The following is a 26374-nucleotide window of genomic DNA, read 5'->3' as shown; positions in this document are numbered from 1 at the left end:
CTGACTGGTCTGTAGTTCCCTGTATCTCCCGTCTTGCCTGTCATGAAGACAGAATTGTCAGACATATTTTCCCGGTTGCATTTGTCCATATTTTTTAAAAAATCTGCATTTTATCATAAGGGGTTAGTAGGTTGAAAATGGATTTTAACAATGCATATAATCTGACTAAATGGGCTAACTGACTATCCTAAGAAGTAAGAGACTAGCCTGTAAGAATGAATACAGATTTTCAGTAGGGTGCTCTTTAAAGTACACAACGGGTACCGTTGATACTTCCCCACAAACCACAGCAACTGCTTTCTTTTTGTCTTCAAAAGCAGGCTGGCATTCAAAACAAGGGCAGGTGATGATGAAGGATATATCAGTTGAGTGACATAGTCTTTTTATATGGAAAACAGTCAGACCCATGTGTTAAAATAATCTGATTTTGTTCATAAAGTATTTATACTTATCCTCCATGAACAACTGTAATGGAGAAGATCAATTACACTACTTTTTTAGTGTTTATTTCTCAGAAAAATATTCTAAACACCAAATAATACTATCAGAGATGAAGCTTGATGTCTGGATAAAGAAATTATTTTTTTGCTCAGTGCAAAATTCATTGGTGCAAGTCAGTGCTGCACGATACTGTAGAGACCAAAAGTACAAATAAGTCCAAAAATGAAGTAAAAGGAGGATAGGTTCATCATAATTCAAATTATTCTTCTGAATGTTACCCTGACTTAGGGAGTCTTTGAATTACCCATTGCCAGGAATTGTAGTGGTATATTTGGTGAATTATCAGCTGCAAACTCTGCTCATTTTCTTCCTGCATTTTCCCCCAAGTATTCATTAATAGCTCACCGATGATGGAGCTAGATAGATATTTGACCTGTGGGGGCAGCTGTTCTATTAGTACATAGCTTGGGTGTTAACTGCACAGCATGTTGCAGAACAAGCCCTTACAGATGAAAAAAGTAACAAACCTTTGAAGTAGCTGGAATTTAATATATATTTTCTGTGTTTTTATTCCATTATTCACTGTTCCGTCTTCAGTCCCTCAGATTCCTCTATGTTTTGGGAAGTCCACAGTAGAGAAAGAAAATGTGGAAAAAAACCCAAAACAAAACAAAAAAATGTTCAACATACCTATCTTCAGTATGGAAAATAAGGCGTTAGTGTCTAAACATTTCAAGATGTGTATATGGTAGCCCCCAATGGGTTCTGGTTCCTAACTCTAAGTGTGGGGCGGAAATAATGGAACTCCCAGAGAAATAAGTATTCAAGGAACTTCAGCTACAGTGTATGTTAAGTAAATCTTCTGTACTCTATATATGTAATGTTATCTGAAGTATGGATCATAAAGTACAGATCATGAAGTTTCTCATAAATTTTGAGAAGAAAAGCATAGCCAGTGGTATATGGAATAAATGTTTACATTTTAAATGGAAACATCTATAGACACATACCTACTTTTAAATACAAAGCTGCACCATCTGCCTGCATGGAAACTTTTAAAGCATTTACAGACACTTTCAAAGCTATCAAATTTGTCTATGACTATTTAATGTACCCTTCATGCACAGTGGAGGTTATCCACATCTGCTTTGTTTCTATGAGTCATAAAACCATAATAAAATGCTCTTCACCATTACACATAGTAGTAATAAAAATGCAATAATTTGTCACAGGGAAAGACAGAATGAAACTTAAGTTTTGTAGTACTAGGAAGGATTATTAGACAGAAATCTTATTCAAACTGCTAATTTGTGCTGTGTGTGGAATTAGAAGAGAGCAAGGAAGAAATTGTTTCTATCATTGTGTTGAAATCCTACATATAAATTTGCCTGCTGTTCCTTCATACTTTAGAATACTAGTATCGTGAGTGATTTTATAAAATGCCATGAATTTACCAGATAGGTCAATACTTGCCAAAACAAATTAAGAACTTGATTGAAAGAAGTGTGGGTGTATCTAAATCATTTTAAAAAAGAAATTAACCTCTTCCATTTTAAACACTGAATAATTTAAACTATTTGTAAGAAAAGTAATTTGAGATTTTGTGTCTGCATTTCTGCCCCTATATCTCTTGCACCTTCTATTGTTTCCTAATATTATCAATGAATTTAATAGAATTGATAGAGATCTCAGAAAATATAAGTTGCTTAAATAGCTGGGCAGGTAGACAAGAGACTATTTAAGCATCTTGTCTGAGGGAAAGTGTGCAATGAGCACACACTTATTGAGCACTAGAGAAATTACTTGGATTTTCTTACATGTGCCCAGTTGCAGGAGAAACTTCAGTCAGAAATTATATTGTGATAATATGTTGTCAGAGGTGCATGTCCTTCAGGGATGACACTGCATTTTTTTAATAGCTATCCAGATATTTAGGATCCTTTTAGGTTAGCTAAGTTAGCTGTATCTCCTCACATAGCCCATTAGTTCATTACAACAGAAGTGAAAATAAAATTAACCCAGGCCTGGTTTCAGCATATATTTATTTCACACTTCAAGAATATGTTTAATTCACATAATTGTTGCTGTAAAAGAAATGCATTTTTTCTTGCCTTTTTTACAGACCACTGAATACGAACATTTTAAATTTATTACTAGGAAGGATAATTCAGGCTTCCTATGAATTGTTAGTCTTGATAAAAAATAAAAAGTAAGTGCCACATCCAATTTGAGACTGCCATTACCTTTTTTCTTTTCTAAGAATTATCTATCAACTTAATGTATTAATAAGGTGCTGTGTGAAGATTTGGTAACAACAGGCAACAAATACTGAGCTTCAGCGTAGAAAAAGAAAGAACATTAACTTGACAATCAGAACGAACAGAGGTTTTTAGACAGCTAAATCCACTGTATAAAGTTTTCTGTATAACTAGGTGCTCTACTGAAGATGGTTATTTTAACTGCTATTTATTACTGGTGACAATACAGTTTTGATACTTTGCAATTACAAATCTGTGAGGAATTTATTTTTATTTATAAGTTGTAATACTAAGTTGGAGTCAATATAGTTTTGTTATAATTTAAAATATACAACTATAATATTAAATTAGTTAAGCAATATTTTCCCCATGATTAAATTTGCTTTCAAAAGTGTGGACAGCTTAATATAAGTAAACAACATTTTAGAATCAAAAGAAAGCAATAATTTGAACTAACATAGCTATGAAATGCAAATTGCCTTCATAAATGGCTTTTTTAAAATTCTCTTTCAGGGACGAAGCTGTGAGCTTAATTACAATGATTGCCTTATACAGTCCTGCTCCACTGGGTTTCTTTGTGTTGATGGAATAAACAATATCACCTGTTTACCTACTATCCCCCAAAGCAAGAAAACTGTCACTGAAGTGGCTGAAGTGTTTCCTGCTGAGATTTTAGACAATGACCTTCCATCAGCCCAGGCTGTGTTTATGGATCTTTTGTCTAAACATACTTCTCCTGATTTTCATACAGAAGAGGTATCCCAAGGTAAGTAGAAAAAGCCTCTGAGTAATGCAGATGTCAAACTTCTTTCCTCGTTAGTGCTTTTTAAATGGTAAGAATATTCAAAATGTATTAATTTTCTTCTTAAGAGTATTTTTTCTACTTCCTATATCACCTTCTATTATTTTGATTTAATCCATCATCCTTTCTTAATTGGATTTATTAATTATTTATTAATTACTCTGTTCTCTCAAAAGAATTTTTCCCAGCATCATATGCATGCAGTAACAAAAAATGCACTTTTTCTTAGCTTCATTTTCAGTTTGCTTTGCTAGAATCTACCATTTCATGTGCCTCATGTTGTGTTCAGCAATCTCTGACCCTAATGCCAATCTTCCCTTCTTCCTTGGCTAGTCAGCAGCAGAAAAAGAATTTACCTTACTCCATGGAGATTTTGGTTTTCCTTTCTTAGTTCTCGTATTTGCTGAGTGCCTCCTTTTCTGCGCATGTAGATGTTTGTTTCACTAAAAATATCTGGAACAAGCATTTCAACATCTCTGCCATTCTAACTGCTTGTAGTGATATTTTTAGGAAGCCAAAAATTGCCTATCCTATTATTTTTTAAATATTTGAAGAAAAATCAACACTAACAGAAGTGCAAAGTTTTATTTTGAAGATTGTGCCTTCTTCGTGGCCTGTTCATTTTACTAAAGCTAGTATTATACAGATCGTGTGTGTATAAGGTATCCTCTTTACAGTTATTTCGTTTCAGAATTTTTTGCTTGTTTAAGAAATAAGCCAGGAGTCTTGTTTTTTAATTTAGGTTAATGAGTTTTACTGAATATTTGATTTCCATACAGATTAGTCTTTTGGAGATATAACTAAGCTTTTATTGCATTTTTAATAGATAATATTCCTTCTTGATATTTGTAATGACACTGAGTGAAATGCAGTTAGTAAATGCAGTTACATCTGTATGTCTTCCAAAAGATCATGTCAGGTAGTTTGCCGTATCTCAATGGATAACATTTGTAATTAATTCATTTTATATTGATTCACTTCTGTTCTGAGCAGTGCCACTTGGCCCTCATGCAGAATATGAATAATGAGAAAGTTTGCATTTACTCCCTTCTTGAGGTCACTAAAACTGCTTCTACATTTTGGAGTTCTATTTGTCTGCTATATAATACTTTGGTAAGACTGAAAGGTTTTTTGGTAGCCATGTAATTTGCTGCAGATTCAGGCCAGGGCCAAAGTTACTAATATTTTGATTTTTCTCTTATGTGAGTTTTTTGGTTGTGGGGTTTGTTTATTTTGTTTTTCTTTCTGATTTGTGTTTGTTTGTTTTGGTATCGTTTTATTGTTTGGTGGATTTGGGGGTTATTCTTGTTTGGTTTTGGTTTTTTGTTGTTTTTTCTTGGTTTGTCGTTTGTTTGTTTTTCTACACTTTTATCCTTAAAGGTCTGAAAAAGGCAGATATTTTCGACTATGGGATATTTCTGACCACTAAACTGAGCTATGGACTAGGAGGACTAATTGCCACTGGAGAGTCTTCTATAGTATTCAAGATATCAACCTCAACACATGTTCTCTCTTCGCACTTTCTTAGTTCTGCTGTTCAGGTCTCAGTAAAAATACAGTCTAATACCCGACCTGTACCATATGTCGCTACTGATACTTTCATAGATTTAAGGTCAGTACCTCTTTCCCAGCATAATTATGACACAATCTAGTTTATCACTAGTTCCTTAATGATACTTTCTGTCTTCCCTATACAAGTTTCATCATTAGAGCAGCACCAGACTGTTGCTTTATCTATCATGGACATGAGTTCAGTAATTAGTAACATACCAGGGGCTGAAATTGAATTAAATAGCAAGTCATTACTCACCATTGGTTACAGTTTACAACTGATTCTACAAGTGCAGCTTCAGTTCTCTCTAGGTTGCCTCAAAAGGGTCCTGAAGAATTGACAAGTCTCTTTTCAGCATCAGAAGAGCAGTGGCTATTACTAAGTCCTTCAATAATTTCTCATTCCTCTACCAAGATATATATTTAAAACCAGATATCTTTCCCTGTTTTTTTAGTGAGTCATGAAACGTAAATGCAAACATCTCTTCCTATTGAATATCTGGCTGTTTACTGCTTCATCCATCAGCCAGAGACTCACAAACATCAAATCACAGTCTGCTGATTCTTTGAGTTCAGCCAAATATGTGCAACATGTTCTATGACTGGAATAAAACTGACTAATTCTCAGACCAAGTTCTGTATAGCAAATAGTTCTCATTTTATGAGATGTTTTGGATGAACTCAGTGATATTAACCAGCTGGTACACACTAATGGGACCTACTGCTATTATAATACTTCCAAGTATTTATTTTCCTCATCTAGCAAAATAACATCATCAGTGGAGTTCACAGAACTGTCATCCTTGCTTCCCACTACAGGAAATACACACGCATCTCTGATAGAACTTTCTGTTCTGCCTTTTCCTTCACAAGAACCAGATATTCATTTTCCATGTTTTGATTCGTATTGTCTATTATTCCTTCAAAGACTTTCTCTTTATAATAATAATTTTTCATCATTTACATCCTTTAAAAAGACAAATATAGACTTGACAAAATTAGTAACTACTATTGAGTGGCTGACAACAGAGAAAATTCAACAATTACTGGAGACAAACCTGCATGATCTGGTTATGGAGATCTATCATTCATAAAGTCAGAGTACTTGCTTAAACATGCAGCTGAGTAGTGTACCTCAAGAACTACTTTTAATGCACATAGTAGATCTAAGTTCAAAACACGTCTACTAATAAATGCAGGTGAGGCTCTAAAAATATTTTTGAAAACAATCTGATCAGTGTTCTTAATGTATATCTTCTTCCTACAAAAGTTTCAGATAAAGACTTACTGAGAGATACCCTGAAAAGTTGTCATTATTCGAATCTTCTAGTGACAAGTTCTCTTCCTTTGTTTTATCTGCACAAGCCTTGTCAGTGCAAACAGAAATTTGTAAAATCTTAGGTACAAATCATTTATCTTTACATAACTGTTATCCTACTTTAAGTTTTGCCTTACAAGAACATTAGCAGTATTGTACTGAAACAGGAGATGAGCAGACACTACTGCTGTGCACGACAAGGAACTCCTCATGAATCTAAATGCTGTCTTACCTAAATTTCACTCTGTATCTGCAGTGGATTCTGTTTCTGGCCTTTATGAGTTGTTGTTAGCTATCGAGTTTCTCATTTCTATTCAGACAACTTTTTGAGGTGATGGGGTGTTTTTATACAAAGATAAAAGTGTCTGTCAAGGTTGCCAGGTGCTTGAAAGAGATTTATTGTAATCAGGCAGCAACCTGTTCAATGGATATGACACTTGCTGCTGTACCTGACACAGATGGTTATTCTTCGTGTTCTGCCACATAGTCTGCTAGATCAATATAGAAGCAGGTTGGAAGGTGCTATAATGCTGGCAGGCAGTCAGCAACTGTACAGTTTCCCTTCGCTACAGTAAAGTTTTCGGGAGTTTATGTGTAGCTTTCCTTCATACTTATGGAATTATTTCAGGAAGTAACTCTATTGTTACAGTATATGAGTATGATCATTAACATTTTTGAATGTAAAATAGGTATAGAGAAAAATGTATTTTTATCTTGAGATAATAATTTTTATATATCTATAATTATCTTGCCATTTATCTTTTGAAAATGAGACAGAAGATGGCTACATTTTTTTTTAAAACAGTACTTTAGTAAGAACATTACAATTCTTTCAGAAATAAAGTCAGGGAATTAAAAGAACACACAAACCCCTATGAATTCTAGAATTAAATATCAGGGAATATTGATTGGGTTGGACTACATTTTTATACTGTACTTTCATAAAAATAACTGAATAATAACTGATTAATTAATAACTGATAATTTGCACTTTCAAAGTGTTTCTTTCAATGCCTGTGACTTCTTTGACACCAAGTGAACTCTTTCCTGTCCATATCAATCCTTCTTATTGGCTTATACAATATCAAGATACCTAAAAGTCACCAAGATCATAGTATTGCATACCACAGTTTAGTTGACCCCCACCTGCTTCCTCGTTGAAAGTGGGAGGCCTAAATATACCAAAAAGAATAGAATTGAAACATACTTTCCTTTCACTTTTCCTGTAAAAGCATCAGACAGATTTATCTTCTAGTCCTTCCTCTTAAAAAGAGTGCCTTAGAAAACAGAAAAGGGCTTTAGATGTCACTCCTTGAGTGGAACATCACTTGGGAGTTAAAGGAAACAGGTATTGCTGCCATGATCCCATACAAACACACATAAGTTACAAGGTAAACAGAAAGAGACCTAAAAGGCATTATTTTTCAATATCTTATTTTCCATGGCTGGATCTTTTTATTGTAGTGGAAAGAACAGATGAGGAAGAACAGTGCATTCTCAAAAGTAATATCTGCCACTGCATTCATGCATAAGCAAATCTATGCCTTGTTTAGTGGAAGAAATAGGACTATTATAAAGCCAAATGAACAATGCTTTTGCATGAGTAAGATCCTTAATACACTGGGGTATCCATGGTAGAAGAAATGTGTCAAGCTATTAAACCTGCTGTTCGCTTCTGTGCCTACTAGGCTTAGTGTATTTATTAATAACCCATATAACTAAAACTTGGGAAAGAGAGACTGATGATCTACTATCGATAACTGGCACTCTGGGGAAGATGGATACTACATACTTTTCATATGTTTTATTATTGTTATTCTCCTCTGACAATGAGTTCATACATTACAGCAAGTTCTAAGAGAGTTTAAACTAGCAGGGGCCTCTAGAAAAGGGCTATAAGAGGTGGGATCTGTTTAGCAGAAAAGTATATTCTTTGTTCCAGTTTCCAGGTAAATATTTCAAATACTATACCATTGCTAACAGCAAATAATGTTTTGCAAATAAATTTGTTCTGAGAAAAATACATGTTTATAGAAAAGCTTTTATGGGACTAGAAAGAATGATCTAGGTTCTTCATCACATAGAAATGTCCGTCAGCACTGTGCAAAGTTCTGTATGCATGCTTAATATCCCTATCCATAATGTGACCATGCTCATGTTGATGTGAATGTTCTCTTGATTACAATTATAATAGCAGACGACCTTCTGAGTTTTGAAAGCTTTTCAACATGAAGATAGTCAAAGAAATTTTCTTCAGTGTTAATTTCCACAAGTATCCAAAGATCTATGAAGACATGTAACGATTTGTTCACATGATGTCTCTGGTCTAGATTATGGATCTCAAACGTATTCTACTACCAGCTTGAAAAATAAGTCAATTTTTAAAAATGGAGGACTTTGGGGGGAAATTTGGTCTGCACATTTACAGACCGCTTCTGTAGTAATGGCTTCCATACAGGCTATCCAGCAGCATAAGTAAGACTAGGGAAAACACAGGCCTTCTGCTGAATGTGGCAAAGAACCTAACAACAAAGGACACAGAAAAGGCCAAGGAATCACAGAATCACAAAGTGTTAGGGATTGGAAGGGACCTCTAAAGATCATCTAGTCCAATCCCCCTGCTGGAGGAGGAACACCTAGATGAGGTTGCACAGGAAGGCGTCCAGGCAGGTTTTGAATGTCTCCAGAGAAGGAGAATCCACAACCTCCCTGGGCAGCCTGTTCCAGTGTTCCGTCACCCTCACTGAGAAGAAGTTCCTTCTCACATTTAAGTGGAACCTCTTGTGTTCCAGCTTGAACCCATTACCCCTTGTCCTTTCATTGGTTGTCGCTGAGAAGAGCCTGGCTCCATCCTCGTGACACTCACGCTTTATATATTTATAAACATTGATGAGGTCACCCCTCAGTCTCCTCCAAACTAAAGAGACCCAGCTCCCTCAGCCTTTCCTCGTAAGGGAGATGCTCCACTCCCTTAATCATCTTTGTTGCCCTGCACTGGACTCTCTCCAGCAGTTCCCTGTCCTTCTTGAACTGAGGGGCCCAGAACTGGACACAATATTCCAGATGTGGTCTCACCAGGGCAGAGTAGAGGGGAAGGAGAACCTCTCTGGACCTACTAACCACCCCCTTCTAATACACCCCAGGATGCCATTGGCCTTCTTGGCCACAAGGGCACAGTGCTGGCTCATGGTCATCCTGCTGTCCACCAGGACCCCCAGGTCCCTTTCTCCTACACTGCTCTTTCGATGCCTTCTTTGGCTCATTCTTTACAGGTAAGACTGGCCTTTAGGAATCCCTGAGACCGGTGAGAAATTCTGGAGCAAGGATGACTCACCCTTGAAGAAGATGAGGGAATGTTTTAAAAAAATGGGCATACACAGGTCTGTTGAACCTGACACAGTGATGCTCCCACAAATGCTGAGGGAGCTGACTGACATCATTGTGAGGCAACTCTTGATAATCTTTGAAAAGTTATGGTGGTCACGAGAGGTTTCTGGTAACTGGAAGAAAACATGTTATTCCTGCCTTCAGGACTTACTCGAGTGAGTCCGGGAAAAGGCCATGAAGATGATGAAGGGATTATAGCATCTTACACATGAGGAGAGTCTAAGGCAGTCGGGGTTTCTTAGTCTTAGAACAGAGGGTGATCTTACCTCATCAGAGGGACCTTACAATTACAGAGCCAGAGACTTCCTAATGGTGCCCACTGACAGGATAAGTGGCAACTGACACAAATTGAAATGCAGGAGGTTTTTTTTCCTTTTTTTTTTTTTTTTTTTTTTTTTTTTAAATTTTTACACTGTTAGGGCACTCAAGCATTGAAACAGGTTGCCAAGAGAGACTGTGGCATTTCCATCCTCGGAGATATTCAGAACCGAACTGTCCTGAGCAACCTGTCATAGCTGACACTGCTGTGAGCAGATGAGGTTGGAATAGATGATTTCCAGATGTCCCTTCCAACCTCATTTGTTCTGTGATACCCTGTACTTGTTAGGAGAGAATTGACTTTCAGAAGTTGTTTAAAATGCTAGTATTTACTTCTATGCAATATATAGTTAGTCACCAAGTGTGGGATTCATTTTACCTGTAGCTATCCATTAGTTAATTTGTGTAAGCTATATCACTCTGTACTAAATGAAGAGAAACAGCACCACCTGCTTTAGACATCTATTCTGGAAAAGAACGTAAATTCTTTTCCTTTCCTTCATATATAGTATTCTCCTTCTTTGTACTTTCACTTTTGGCAAAGTGAATATTGGACCAACTTTCCTGTTCATGTTATGTGTGTGAATGGTGGAGCTCACAAAGTCATCTGGAAGACCAAAAGCATTGTATTCTTTACAAAGAATAACACACATTAAATAAATACTTCACTGAAGTGGATTTTCAACCCTCTCTTGCACCACTTACTCCCACTGCTTAAACTGTTTGTGTTCAATATATATCATTATTTCCTTTAAGTATACCTAACATATCAAATGGGATCTGAAAATATGATTAAAGAGAGTGAAATTGTCACGTGATACAAAGCTCCTCATATGCAATACTATTTTATTGAAAATCTTGCTCTGCCAGATTTCAAATTTTGATTTATCACTTGCTCGTATTCACTTGTAATCAATTAACGACTCCTAGGAGAAAAGAAAACTCAGAGCTTTAATTGTTTTTTACACACTGTTTTCCATAACGTAATGCTTTTTCATCTTTGTGCTTAATCAAGTTCTATTCAATTATATGAAACTGTGTATGCCAAGGTTTCTGAAAAATGTTGAAATTACATGACATCTTTGCCTTCTAATTCTGTTTTATCATATTGATGTCATTGTGACTGTTATATTCACTAGATCTGCCATCATCCTCATGAATCCTTTAAACTTTGTCTTTTATCGTTTCTGCCATACATATTATTATTCAGCCCATTTTAGTTTCCCTGTTCTGAATAGGTGTCATCATATGCTGATTTTAAACGTGTCTTGTTATATCTTCTATATCAAGGAAAGAAATACTTTTGACATAGTATAAGACACCAGCTATGTAGGTTAGCATGGAATTTTCTACAAAGTGAATGCATTGAGTGCTGGTCCAGTATTTGCACTGTATCTATAAATGCTTGAACTTGGTAACTTTCCAGACCTCTTTCACAAGCAGTCATTCTCCCCAGTGATCTGATAAAGAACACATAGAAGTGTTAATGCAGGCCTGGCCTGCTTCTGCTTTTATTTAGATGCAACCTGCTTCCCTGCAAGCAAAAGCATTTTGATAGCCTGTAACTTTGAAGTGCATTTTTTACTCTGATTGCTTCATGCTCAGACTTCTAGGCAAGTAAGATCTATAGGAAAATCTGTGAGAGTTTTATGTACATGAGTGTCATAATAAGAAAAAGGTAAGCAAATTAAAATTAACCTTTCTTTAAAAAAAATATACATAATGTGTAACTTTCTAGGTTTCTATAATGGAATGAAAATGAGTACATGGGACATGGTTAGCAACCTGCTACACCACTTAGGCACACACAAGTCTATGGGGCTGGAAGGGATCCACCCAAAGGTACTGAGGAAGCTGGTGGAAGTGCTCACCGAGCCACTTTCAGTCATTTATCAGCAGTCCCAGCTAACCAGGAGATCCCAGTTGGTTGGAGTTTAGCAAATGTGATGCCCAACTACAAGAAAGGGTGGAAGGAGGATCCAGGCAATGACAGGCCTGTAAGTCTGACCTCGTTACCGGTGAAGGTTATGGAGCAGATCATCTTGAGTGCCATCATGCAGCACATACAGGACAACCAAGCGATCAGGCCCAGTCAGCACAGGTTTATGAAAGGCAGGTCCTGCATGATCAGCCTGATCTCCTTCTATGACAAGGTGACCTCCTTAGTGGATGAGGGAAAGGCTGTGGATATTGTCTACCTAGACTTTAGTAAAACCTTTGATGCTGTATCCCACAGCATGCCCAGAGAAACTTGCTGCTCATGGCTTGGATGGGTGTACTCTTCAATGGAAAAAAATTGGCTAGATGGTGGGGCCCAAAGAGTTGTGGTGAATGGAGTTAAATCCAGTTGGCAACTGGCTACTTTAATAATTTAATATTCCTGACTGGGTAGAAATTCTTCACATTTTCATTTATTTTATTATGCAGTCTTAGTCAAATGAAACTAAGTTCAATTAAGACGGTCTGTTAAATTAGGTCACGTCATTTTCATTCCAGAAATATTTTACCTTGATTTTTTTACTTTGTATTTTCTATTACGAGCAGACACAAAAACATACAAAAATAGAACTTCAAAAATGTGACAGAATCATAATGACTTCAGGTAATATTTTTGATAACCATTTTAAAAACTACCATGAGAAACTAATTCATAGTATTCTGTAATATCTGACTGTAGAGCATGCTGACTAGCTTCTTTTGATAAAATTTAATGAGCAGACTTTTCAAGGAGATCGCGTATAAGGATATATCTGTATTGAAGGCTTTTTTTTTATTGATAATTTTGATTCACAGCAATAAGAAATGTTTTGTACAAATGTCAAAATAAACTTTCTGCTGATAACTGTATATTTCCCAAACATTTAATTAGGTTTATCTTTTAAAAATAATGTTGATAATTTAGATACTGTAGATGTTGTAGTCTTAGCAAAAAAAGCTGATAGTTATAGGCGATACATTCTTATCTGTGATGGGTTACATTTCCATTTTGAGTTGACAACTATTGTCTGCCTTCTAACCATCAAGTGTTCCAGTAATATTTAAACATTTTCTAGACTGTATTGTCCATCCGCTCAGAGGTTCATTTTGCCTGATATTCCCAGGACTATGTTAATTCACAGAAGAAAGAATCATGATTTTGGGGATAAAACTCTTGGCACATGTGCCAAAGATAGCAGATTTTGAGTGTCAGGTATATAGAAGCCATCCTGAGGACAGTATCTGTGACAGTCAGTAGCTCTTCTTATTTGGACTTCCAAAGCCAGGGGGATCTATGAGCAGCATCTACTTCTGGGACCGATAAATCCCCAACAGCATCATCTGTCTTTGAAAGACAGTACTCTAAGGAACTTTCTACAGGCATAGTTAACTTCCATATGAGAAAAAAAAAAAAAAGTGGAATAGAACAAGTATTTCTGGGTTAGGGAAGCTACTGTTTTCCCAATAATTCAAAGAAATTGGTAAATAATTGGTAAATAATATCAGCATTCTGTGTTAAAGTTGCATATATGTAGATTTAATTTGTAGAACAGCAAATGAAAGATATGAAGAATTCCATGCAGCTAGCATTTTGCATTTGCCTTTTAGAGCAGTTAGTGCAATTACTGAATTTACTTATGCTTTGCTCTTAAACTTGTGTGTTGAATATATTCAAAATAAACCACAGTGGTCAACTTCTGTGGTTTGAAATAACAAAGGTTTTGAGAGTTATGAGAACCCCCTACTAAGACTTTCTCTTGTTATTTATTTGAAAAACCTGTTATTTGGTATAATATGAGGTGCGTCCCAGATGCACAGATTGCTTTTCAAAGATTCTGTTACATGCCCTGGAGTTAAGTAATCCTTAGGGATTACTTAGCAGCATTCAGGAAGTATAAACACTTCCACTTCAACTGTTTCTTCAGCTTAGTGAAGGAAGTTAAGTGGTTCCTGTACAATTCCCTTGACCAAATAACTGCTTACCAGCACTGATAAGTTCTGATAATAGTCACCGGGATTTGCACTAAAGAGACTAGTAGAATAGGAGGGATCTACTATTGGATTCTAGTGCAAGGTCTCTAGTCCTCTAGTTGCTAAAGATTATTCAAACATAGGCATCTGTTTTAAATTCTATTGTACAGTGTATACAAAGTATGACAGCTATCACCCATCTAAGACTGGAATAAAAAACATTAAGGGTGGACAATGTGTGATTTGCCTTGCAAATAATAACTGTATCTCTGAGTAACTTTGAGCAAACTGGACATATATTGAATTTTAAGTAGTGCAAATTCTCAGACTTCATCCTCCTAAGAAAAGTTAATCAATATTTAAGAAAAAAAAATTCTTTTTTTATTTGTTGCATCTCAGAAACTCTTTTCCTTTGATTGTGATCTCTGCTTGCATGGACATTACAGTAAGATAGAGGACCTTTTGGCTAAAAATTTTCTATAAGTCTGTCAAGGTTTAAGGCAAAGCAACAATAAACCATGGCAGACGCTCTCTGTTATCCCTTCACCTTCCCTCCACTCTCTCCTTTAGATCAGAAAGATAAGGAAGATAAGAAGGAAGGAAAACAGACTTCAAGTTGGAAGGTTTTAAAGGGTTTTACTAATTCTACTAATAAACAGAGAATATACGCAAAATATACAAAACCAATCTTGAATGCTCGATATGGAGTTGGCGTCACTCCAGCGGAGCTGGGTGGGTGGAGCTGGTGTGGCTCCAGTAGCTGTAGGGCAGGTAACCAGAAGTCATGGGCGGTACTTCACAGCAAGCCGGAAACTGGATTTCAGGGATGCAGGGCCTGAGGCCTTCCAGATCGCAGGCAGACAGGCAGGGTCCTCTCTAGATGTCGGCCATAGTTGAAGAGAACTAGTCCCTCATGATCACCCTCTTATATAGGGGGTGTGATGATTATTGGATGGAATACTCAGCTGGTCAGTTTTAGTCACCTGTTCTGTCCGCCCCTCCTCAAACACGCCCCTCTCAATTATGGGATGTGTGGAATTCTTGGCTGTCATAGCAACAAATCTAAACATGAGGCTTCTTCTGCATTCCGTTGGTCTTGACCTTGGTGATATCAGCACCAAGCACAGTGTCCGAGAAAAACATGCAGGCAAAAAATTCAGAAAAGTACAGTTACTTAGAAGGCACTTAGCTGAAAGGAAAATTCACTGAAAAAGAAACTGGTCTTGTTTTTAACAAAACCAGGAAAGTCTCAGTTTTGTTCTCAAATCAGTCATATCTGTACAGATGTAAAGAGAGTAGTGTGCGTTCGAAAGTAAAAGAAGAAAAACATCTTCTAAAATGCTGTGATATGTGTTTGCAAGTGAAGGAAGCTGTAGGATGGGGATGGTGAAAAAGAAACATATGTGAAGTAGAAGGGTAGGGGACATCGTAGGGTCAGGGCAGGATAAGCAAGAGTGGGTGCATAGTGAGGTAACAAGGAGTAAGAATCAAGCAGCAGACTTGTTCAAGAATGTGAGAGTATTCAGGACGACAGGTTTAGGAATGAGACCTGAAATGATACAACAGGTTGTTGGTCCTGAAGAAAACTAGAGTGCCTGTACTCTTTCTAGATTATTTTCACTAATCCTAAAAATCTCCATATTTACCCCGGTGGAAACAAGGGGCACTACCTTATCATGAGTTAATCAGTAGTCTTTCTACTACATGTCATGTAGGCTCACTATTTTACCCTTTCAGCGCCTCTAATTTTAACAGGCTTGTAGAGTTCTCAGCAAGAGTGGATTATGTACCTCAGACCTTTGACCGAGGGCTTTGACTTGTTTCAGTAAATCTTTATGTGCAGTTATGGGAAACATAAAATGACTTCATACGCCAATCCTATTTTTCCCTTTAATGTCACATGGGTCACTTTGTCATAAAGACTGAACTGATTACTCAATACTCTTGAGATAATTATGCCTGGTTAACAGCAAGCTGCCCTGTGGCTTGACATGGCCTGGCCAGCAATTTGTCATATATAGCTATTCTTTTTCTTCTTCTTGAAAAGAAAGATGCAACACATTTTTCTCTATTAGTAAGTGAACAGTGTGGAGCTGGAGCAAATGCCCTCAAGTGTTTGTTGCCTCAGCTCTGCTTCAGAAGTTAGAGGTACCTTAAATACATTTATAAACCTCCTTCCTAGAACTGCTAATGTGCGTGTAACTGAACAGTTGATGATAAATGCCTGTTACTACAAGAGAACAAATAGGATAGCTGAAGAAGTGTTGGACCTAAGTCTTTTCTGCATACCTGAATAGGTCAAGAATATACCAGAGGGAAAATGTTTTACTCTTTTTATTGACTCGAAAGAGCTGCTCCTCAACTAAATGTTTTAACTTACAGCTTTTGGACACTGTTTTCTACATTGAGGTGAAAATGTGGTTATCTTCTTTTTTCTTCCAAGCTAAGCAGGTGCAAGGCCTTATATCATGGTTTGTGTTGTTCCAAAGTGTCATATATTCAAAATACCAAAGAAATTCAGCATTGTAAAGTATCAAAAATATTTAATCATATGAGAATTCAGTCATTGCGTGTATCACAATCAGTTATTGTACTAGTGACACTAAAAAAAAAAATTTGAAACTGTGTTTAGAACTGTTCAGTGTTCAGAACTTACTTAGTATGACAATGAATGAGTCAGGAAAGTTTGGAGGGCATAAAACATACTGAAGATACTCAGTTTAGAAACACAAGTTAAAAGTCTATCCTGTCTTTCATGATAAAAGTAGGAATGAAAGAATCAGAATATTTTCCTTAAACAAAACAGCACTTTTCTTCGAACTCAGTGCTTCTACCACGTACGGCAGTGTGTCTCTAAATGTTTAAGCATCTCTACTTTTTGGATTAAGTATTCTCAGTTTCTCCTGATTTCCTAGTTTTCACGGTGAATATTCAAATATTGGTTGTTATCTTAATTTGGAGAATTCACTGAGTATTGACAAATATCCTAGTATATAACAGTTTTCCTTAATTGTTGGAGACTATTGGATGTTCCTAAAAGAATATCCATGTCACAGTTTTATGCAGTCGTCTTAATTATCTCTCAGAACTATTAAGCAAAAGGGATTGTTAAATGTGTGCATTTGTCCTGGTTTCAGCTGGGATAGTTAATTTTCCTCTTACTAGCTGATATTGTGCTGTGTTTTGGATTTGTGCTGAAAGCAGTGTTGAAAAGACAGGTTTCAGTTACTGCTGAGCAATGCTTACACAGAGTCAAGGCCTTTTCTGCTTCTCTCATCACCCTGCGAGTAGGCTGGGGGTGCACAGCCAGGACAGCTGATCCCAGGTGACTAAAGGGACGTTCCACACCATATGACTGTCATGCTCAGCATGTAAACTATGGGAAAAGTGACCGGGTGGCCGCTGCCTGGGGACAAGTTGGGCATTGGTCAGCTGGTAGTGAGCAATTGCATTGTGCATTACTTGTTTTGTATGTTCTTTTATCATTATTATTATTAATATTATTTCTTCCCCCTTCATTTTCTATCCTATTAAGCTGTCTTTATCTCAGTCCATGAGTTTTACCTTTTCTTTTCCCCAATTCACTTCTCATCCCACTGGGCGGGAGGAGTGAGCGAATGGCTATGTGATGTTTAGCTGCCTGCCAGATTAAACCACAACAGCAGTGCAACAGCACATTTAACAGCATATTTAATTTATACTAATACTTATTTCAGTGAAATAAACAGGATAGAATAGTATCTTAAAGGAAAACCTAAATCAGTGATTATCTAAATTATCTTCTGTGGATCTGGTTTTAAAGATCACATCTTAAAAACTGCAGGACATGGAACAGTGTAATGAATTTTCCTGTTTCCTTTTTTCTTCCCTTTGTGTACAGATACCATCACTTACATCCTTGCTTTTCTCTAATCTCTTTAGAGGTAGTTTCCTTGGTAACCTTATTTTTTATGCATGCAGCCACTTAATATTTACATAGAGATGGAGATACTGGAGAAAAGTTTAAAGATCATTGTCCTTCAAGTTAGGATTATGAAGTATGAGACATCTTTCCCTCCAATATTGTTCATACATCAAATCTATTCTGGAAATGATGGAATATTACTTAATGAAGACTTTTAATGAAAAACTTTGAATATAATTATCTTTTAGTAAAAATAATAGTTCTTTTGTTGGTGAGAGGAGTTTAGTTGCTTTTATACTTTAATATAAAAAGAAATATATTGTTAAGAGTTGAGATTGGGAAGACTTTCTTTTTCCCTTCCTTCCATTCCCTGAGAAAGAAGTGTTCTTTTGCTACAGGACTTTAAAAGTTCTCTCTCTGTGTTGGTGAGAACATCTTTTCAGCAAAGCCAGGAGAATGAAATCTGTTTCCATTTCTTCTGAGCTTTGTAGTGAAGGTGAAGTGCAGGCTAGGCTGCATCGTCTTTTCATAAGGGGGTCTGAGGATTAGTGTCCTGCAGGGAGAAGAGAGAATTCTCACTAGCGTGTCTTTTATGGAAACACTGACCAGAAAGGCAGGGTCCCCACTAACTCCAGCTGTGGCAAGGAGGGACATTAGCTTTCTTATGAAGGGAAGAACTTGAATGTGGAATCCTTGATAATACTTATCCCCTGAAATTTCTATCATGGACTTCTATCAAAAAAACGTATTGTGGATTTGGAGAGGCAGATTGCCTGAGGGTGTAGATCGTTTTTCCCATGGACATGTTAGTTTTCTTATAGGCTACTCTGAAGAGCTTCAGACTATCTAGGCAGTGTGTAAGGAACATAGACACCTAAAAGAGAGCACCTCTGGGGAAAAACAAATTATTAGATACTTTAGATATACTTTGAAATCACAAACTGCCAAGATTGTGGTTAAATAGAAGCCCTATTAGTTTATCAGTCTGATTCTTTTGACTTGAGTTACTTTGAAGAGATGTATGCTCTTTTGATTGCCAAAGGTGCTGTACTAAGTCCATTTTGATCTTACAAATACAAAGAAAAGCTAAAAGCTGTAAGTTCTAAAAGTAAGTTGTTCCTAAAGGCAACTTACTACAATGCAGAAATAGTGAGATCTGGGTGTATTAATGTCTCCAGTTCATCTTATGCAGACATCCCAAGGTTATCTGGATGAACAAATGGATTGTTTTATCAAAAAAGTCTAAGAACTTTTTAAAATTTTTATGCTAATATGTTTGGATGAATATACAAGCCTAATCATTGACGTAGTTAGTAATCTTTTCTGAATTTAGATACATAATAAAAGATTAATAAAACTGTGAGAGTTCAGTGATGAAACCACAGTGTAGATTTTTTTTTTTTTCACTCAATATAGAAAATAACATATTGATCTTAAACATTCTTTTAAGAAGTAACCTCAGCATGACTGCTTATATGTGCATTTGATTTGAGGGGTAAGAACTATCCAGTCGACATTTTTGATTTCCCTCTATTGAAGAGAGAAAAAAAACCCTATATGATATTGCACAATTTGCTACACGGGTTTGATTGTGAAGGACACTTCAAACCATGTATGATGTAATGCTTTAGTAGTTCCTCTGAAAGTTAACCTTGTAACCAGGTTTTTCAGTTCTTCCAGAGTTTGTGGCTTCTGTGAGCCCTTTTAGTATAGGTAGAATGTATTTCAGAACTTTGCAGAAAACTCATGGCTTCCAAATCTGAAAGCCAGTCAGTCTCTGAAGCTGTACACCTCTTCTGTATGTTGGGCATTCCCACAGTTGTATCTGATTAGCCCACCTGTCTCTGCATGAGTCCTCACAATATACGGAAGAGAAAGAATCAGTACTAGTTCAGCCACTGCAGCTTTTAACTGCGTCCATATGACATCAGGTAAACAAGCTTCACATGCTGACTTGACTTCTGTGAATGTTGTTACACCAGATGTTCTTTTAGCCATAACACATCTACATTTACAAAATATATTTTAGTATATTGGAATTCAAAATTCAAAATCTTGAGTTATGAAATTAAAAAAGAAAAATTAAGAACTTCATTATTAGGTTTAGAAGTGGGCTGCATTTACTCCATTTATTTTTTCATTAGTTTATACTAAAAAGAGGTAGGGGGGCAGAAGAGAAGGGATTTAATTTTTTTCCCCCACATCATGCTTTGAAGAGGATATATGTATTATCGTACCTATTTCTTAGGTTAATTCTTCTATCTAAAGTATGAGTCATTTTTTCTCATAGTAATAATTTGCCTTTTTTTTTTCCTTAACCTCAAATGTACAAAGGAAATATAGTGCCTACCAGTGATACTGTGGTGCTGAGTTATAATCCTGTCTACCTCTAAAATGGTGAACTATTAATTCTTACAGTTTTTATTTAAGACTACTGGAGAGCCATCATGTTGAAAGATAGTTTCCTGTTGAAGACTGAAAAATAGAGCCAAGTTCTGTAATACTGACTCACCCAAAATCCCTCAGTTATGTGCAAATTTTTTACTGTAGCCTCACTGGATTTTTTTTTTTTTTTCTGCATTGAAGAGACTGTTTCAAGATTAAGTAAAGAACTATAAAATTCTGTTATTTATCTTCACTTAAAGACATCAGCTTCAGGAACTGTAGAAAATAATACGTCATGACAAGGATTTGGCAAAACCTCAGAATTTACACTCCTCTGTGGTCAATAATCCATGTGATGAACCTTAGTATCTCACATAAATAAGAATGTAAGAATAGCTTGCTTAAAAATTCATCCTTCATGTTTTTGTTTTTCTTTTAATGTCTACAGCCTTCAGTCCATTATGATTCAGCTCAAGAAGTTATTCACATTAACAGCATGCTATATGTATTAAAATTGCTAACTTCTCGTTCAGGAACAAAACCACTCAGATCCTTCAACCACAGTATACAGTCAGAGTTGTACCAGTATTGCTAATAAATGGAGCACTTCAGTATAAAAAGTTGTCATTATGTCGCCTCTTGCTGATACTGAATTTACTTAAAAAAAGACACCTTCGAGAAACAGAAAAGGAAAATTAGAATTTATTTTGGCCACTGGCTTTCCTCAGGCAAAGGAAAGTATAGATGAACTGACTTCATGTGATGGAACAGGACTCTTTGGAGCTCTGTCTTTTGACGAAATATGCTTCTGTTTGGTTTTCTTATATTCATCTATGTTACTACTATATGTAAATTTGGTTCCTAGCATTCTTAAAATATTTTAAATACTACTTACTAATGTACTTAAATAAGTACATGCAGTTATTAACATCCTTTCAAGGTGAAGTGGATTTTTTTTCAAGGTAAAGTATTAAAATATTATTTTCCCATCTTTTCTTCTTCTTCCCCTCCTTGATGCAGCTTTTCCGTTTACAGTTTCTAACACTTTCACTGTCCATATTATCATTAGGTAAACACGCACATATGAATTAAAGCATTATATTATGACTTGAGTCTTCCTTTGCTTTAGTTATATTTTGGTTACCTTTGGACGTGTGATCAGTTTGTAACACATCTATGTTATCAATCTCATTAACAATTTTCTTCCAAGAGAATCAAGTCCCATATTTTCCATGATGTTGAATGTGAGGACTTAAAAGAATCTGTGATCTGTCTTGGAGTTTTTCACATCTTTCTCTTTCATCTTTCCCTGTCTTGGTGGCAAATGACCAACTCTGTCACAAACTGTAATTTTAATAAAATTAATTTGGAGTTTGAGAAAAAAAATTGTGTTTGAATAGCTTTGTTGAAATCAAGAGGAGACTCTGAAATGGAAAAGCTGCTTAAGAAATTAGTTTGTGTTACCATCCAGTAGGACATAAACTCTGTGTAGATGCTCTAGCTTAATAGAAAGCAGAATGGAAAAAGGTGGTGTTGAGTGTCTCTTCTTAGAGTAGTTTCTGAGCTTTTCTATATAAACTTCTCTTCTTCTTGAAATCAGAAGATTGATTAGAAAACAAACAAGACTAGCTCTCACTTAGATTCACTTGTAAAAGCATCCTAAGTTTAACGTTATAAAAAGTTCAATGTGTTATATGATTCAGAGCATTTTACTTTAGCTGCCCCTAGAGGCACAGTGTATGTTAGATAATCAATTAGACCATTTGTTTCAATTCTTCTCCCATGAAATAGTATGGCATAGAAAATGTATACATTGAATCTTGTTTTAGAATGAAGCACAATTTCTTCTGTGTCTCTTTTGTCATCTTTGGGGTTATGTTTCTCTGCCTACTCGAGGCTACATCCCTCAGTTATTGCTGGGGTCGCAGGAGATGTCATTGAGTCCATGGTACAGAAATGGTGTGGACTCCCTTCAAATTTAACATTATGCCAATTCTGTCTCACTTTCTTTTCAAATCCATCTCACACAGTACTGCATTTGAACAACTAGGTTGTTTCCACATCTTGGGACTGATTGGAATAACTGAGTTTTAATGAAGTGGAATGTTGCTGCTTTCCATCATTTGAGAATGAATTTTTGCTTTTTGGCATCCTAACACAATTATGAATCTCGACGTCTTGGAAAATACTATACTACTAAATCCAGCTTCCCAGCTTCGGAAAAGGGAGCTCTTTTTGTCCTTGCAGTTTTTATACTTGTAGGTAGAGTATCTTCAGCATTTCTCCTGGGTTTTGGAGATCTTTCTTTTTCTGGTTCTTAAATCAGTGAGTGGCGTATTAGTGATGCGTATATACGACTGTATAAAATGAATGCTGGAAACGTAGAGCAGGTAGGTGTAGATGGGACCATGCCTTTAGTGCAGTGATTATTCTTTTTCGTGTTGTCATAAGTTTAGCTAAAACCTCCTTTATATAACAAAGCTGTAATAATGATAACTACTTTTACATGAAGATGTATTTTCTAATAGAAATTAAAATCAAATATTTGCAGCTATCAAAAAAATGAGATTATAATGTGTTTCTAAATTAACGTCAGTAACTGCTAACTTGAAACTATTCCATCAGCACTAATAATAGTCAGTAAAGGCACAGAAAGGAGTGAAAAATATTACGTATACATACTGTGATATGCTGTTTCTCACCTATAAATAATCTTGCTTTTTAAGATTATTTCATTGTAATAAGCCGACTTCACTAAAATGTTTACTGACCTAGAGTTAAAGGTAAATGATACAAGTGTGTGCACAACTGTGGTTTCCATTTAATATGAGATTAAAACATTTCTCTAAGGTACAAGTACAAAGATCAGGACTTATTTTAATTGTTGCAATTATTTACAATATACTTTTAAACTTGCCAGTTCCCATCTGGTAAATAAATAAAACTCTGAGAGTGACTTCTTTTTAGTGGAAATTTTCCCTGTAGTAAGCATAAAAAGTTTATTTGTGCTTCCACCTAAGGCTGCTGGTGTGCTAATTAATTTGGGTTATTTTTAAAGTTTTATATTGAGGTCTCTCATTTTGGTTTTCTGAGCTTGTTTTGCTCTGGAACACATGCATAACTCCAGATACAAGCAATGTTCAGATGAGTTTGTAACGCTGACAATCAGATATGACTTCAAATTCATTAGCAGTATTCTCTAATTCTCTCCTCAATGTTATGATAAGACCAATTAAAAAAAAATATATATACACACATGTTTGTGTATTTATATATTTCATAGGAAAGCAAATTCTGTATATAATCCTACAAGCATTTACTAGTGGGTATAATGCCTCCTGCCACGACCTTGATTTTACTGTAGTGTGAGTTGTAGAATCTAAGCCTCAGCTAGCTGCATATGTTTTATTACACCAATTAAAATATCTTTGTAGGGCCTATGAGTTTATCTGCTTAAAATGCAGATCACTTTTTTTTACGTATATCATGTTTCAGTCTTATATACATACTTCTTTTTTCAAAGCTTTAGAGTGCATAAATGAAATTTGCTTTTGTCAATTTTTTTTTTTAAATTAGAAAAAGACCACAGTTGAAGCTGTAGTGGGATCTAGTCAGATGAGGATATTTTAAATGATTTTTACTGAAGAACCTTTTTTGCTATTTAAAAGCAATTACTAAGTTATTGCTATAGTAACTGCTGAAAGTATCATGCCCCATTTGCAGGGTAAGCAACTGTGGGTCATAGAAATGATAGAAATGCTATTTGCCTTAATTTTAAAAAGCTGTTAAAACACCCATTTCACTGAACTTTGGCATTATAAACATTGTTCTGTATATTTTTGAGCTATTAAAGCTTAATCCACTATGTTTGTAAGGCATGGTTAACCATTGCTCTTTACTGATTTCAAATGAAAACGTTTCAATACTAACACTTACTGAAGTAAAATAACTTCAGTTATACTAATAAAGCATTAAGTTGCTGAGACTGTGAAGCATCCACTCATAACAGGATCATTATAAAATTTCTGAATACTTTTTTTCCAAATCTTTGCTTTTAGATCATGCCCTACTTTAAAAATTGCTTCAGTTCTGTAGTACAGGCTGCTATAGAAACTTAATTAGGTTATTCCTGGTAACCACATCTAATTTGCTGGGCATAACACAGCATTGGCCTATGAAATGTGAGCCACTTCTTACACAGGTGCATTGCATCAAGAGAAAGGAAAGAAAGAAATGATTCGTCCTTCTGAGCAGGATGAATGAAATTCTAATACATTTTATTTATTACATAGGTCACTATGCTTTTCTTTCCCAAGAGGTGATAGATGATGAGCTGAGATATGATTTCGTAACTGAGAGTCGCAGCAAGCTCAAGGAAACTTCTCCGTGGAGACATTCAAAACCCACCTGGACATGAGCCTGTGCAACCTGCTCTAGGTGAACCTGCTTTAGCAGGTGGGTTGGTCTAGATGATCTCCAGAGGTGCCTTCCAACCCGAACAGTTCTGAGGTTCTGTGAACAGCAATGCAATATTTCAAGAAAAAAAAAAAAATTCTAATGCACCCTAGTACCATTCAGTTCTTGATTCCTTTACATTTAGATACATGACTGTATAGTTCAAAGCTTAAAATAAATATATAAATAAAATTACTAACTGAACTTTGAAATAACATTTACCATTTAGGAAAAGGTATTAATTTTATACTTACAATCATTGTAGCACAACTGTTAAGTAAATTCTATTTTTAAGTTTGGATTTTGCTTTAAATTATATTTCTGCTCTGACTGTAAAGGACATTGATTTCTGCTAGTATAAGAGTGGGAAGGCTATGAGCAGAAGATTCTGCTCATAAACACAGTAAGTTGATGAGTCAGTACAGCCATTCCCACTGCCTTATTTTTTCATTAATGCCTTTAAAGGGCTTGAAAGTGTCAGATTGTTAAACACATCATAAGAACTCTACTTTTTTTGTTCCTCCTTCAGATCTTAGTCTCCTAGACTGAGAAATTAAAATTTTGCAATGGAGTGGGGAAATGAGTTCTATTGAGTAAATTTTCAGTATAAGCTGCCTTTGAATAGTGTGGGACTTTCCCTGTTCCTTTTACATTCTGTTTCTTGAAATTTTTCTTGAAATTAGTGTAACAGACTTCAGGTTAGCACCTAAAGCACACTTCTACATTTAAAAATTAAACCAAAGAAAAAAAGAAAAACGAACGCCGATTAAGTGACATTGTAACTTTCTGAGGAATTGCAGGAGGGTTTCTATCTCATTAGTACAGTCACACTGGCTTTTATTGTATTTGAGAATAAATTTTTTTCAGGGTAAGCATTGTTTCAATTACACTCCAAATACACAATGTGAGTCTATGACTGAATAAAACTTCTAATCTTACAGGTCGCTGCAATAAACCTCTATGTCACGATACCATATGTTATAAAACTTGCTGTGACTAACATGAGGGATATGATTGATCAGGGTAGAATTAAGGGGGTTTTGTATGTTAAGTATTGTAAAGTTTTGTAAAGTCTAAAGAAACCCAAAAAAGGTATGTGCATAGGTGTAGACCCATCAAGAAAATATGTGTTATTAATATTAGTATCTTAAACTCTGTTCTTTGCTAGACTTTAAATTAGATTTCATATGTTACAATAGTTAAAAAAGGAATATTGTGACCTGGGGATGGAGAGGAGTTGTTTGTGAAATATGGATGAGTTTTTGGCATTATTCTTTGAAACAAACTTCTGTAGATGGAAGCTGGTCTAGCTGGTCCAAGGGTTGTCTGCTTTCCCCAAATAGGGATTTACCTGTCAGCTAATAACATCTATCGACACCATCTTTCCTGGCATAAAACTGAGAAATTCAGCTTTTTCCACTTAAATCAATACAGTATACTTGCAGATATTGGTGATACAGTTTTCTTTATGTTCTTTTGAACTTATGTCCCAGATTAGGATGGTGTAGTTCTGTGGATTCTAGTTTCTTTACTTGGTACTCCCATCTTTCATGTCAACTTTAAATCCTCACTTCTGAGTATGCTAATCGCAATGCCAGAAAGCTAAT

General features: G+C 35.8%; 1 protein-coding gene across 1 annotated transcript in view; it reads left to right on the top strand.

Annotated features, from left to right (window-relative positions):
* The window catches only part of EYS (eyes shut homolog), an 826250-nt gene that overhangs the window by 445513 nt on the left and 354363 nt on the right, over positions 1-26374 (top strand). The window contains exon 31 of the mRNA XM_065631328.1: positions 3213-3465. Coding sequence (XP_065487400.1) covers positions 3213-3465 — 253 coding nt within the window. The remainder of the gene's footprint in view (positions 1-3212; positions 3466-26374) is intronic.

Source organism: Caloenas nicobarica, chromosome 3 (assembly GCF_036013445.1).
Source record: "Caloenas nicobarica isolate bCalNic1 chromosome 3, bCalNic1.hap1, whole genome shotgun sequence".
Taxonomy (NCBI): Eukaryota; Metazoa; Chordata; class Aves; order Columbiformes; family Columbidae; genus Caloenas; species Caloenas nicobarica.
The sequence above is the reverse complement of the archived record's forward strand: the minus strand, read 5'-3'. Positions and strand labels throughout refer to the sequence as shown.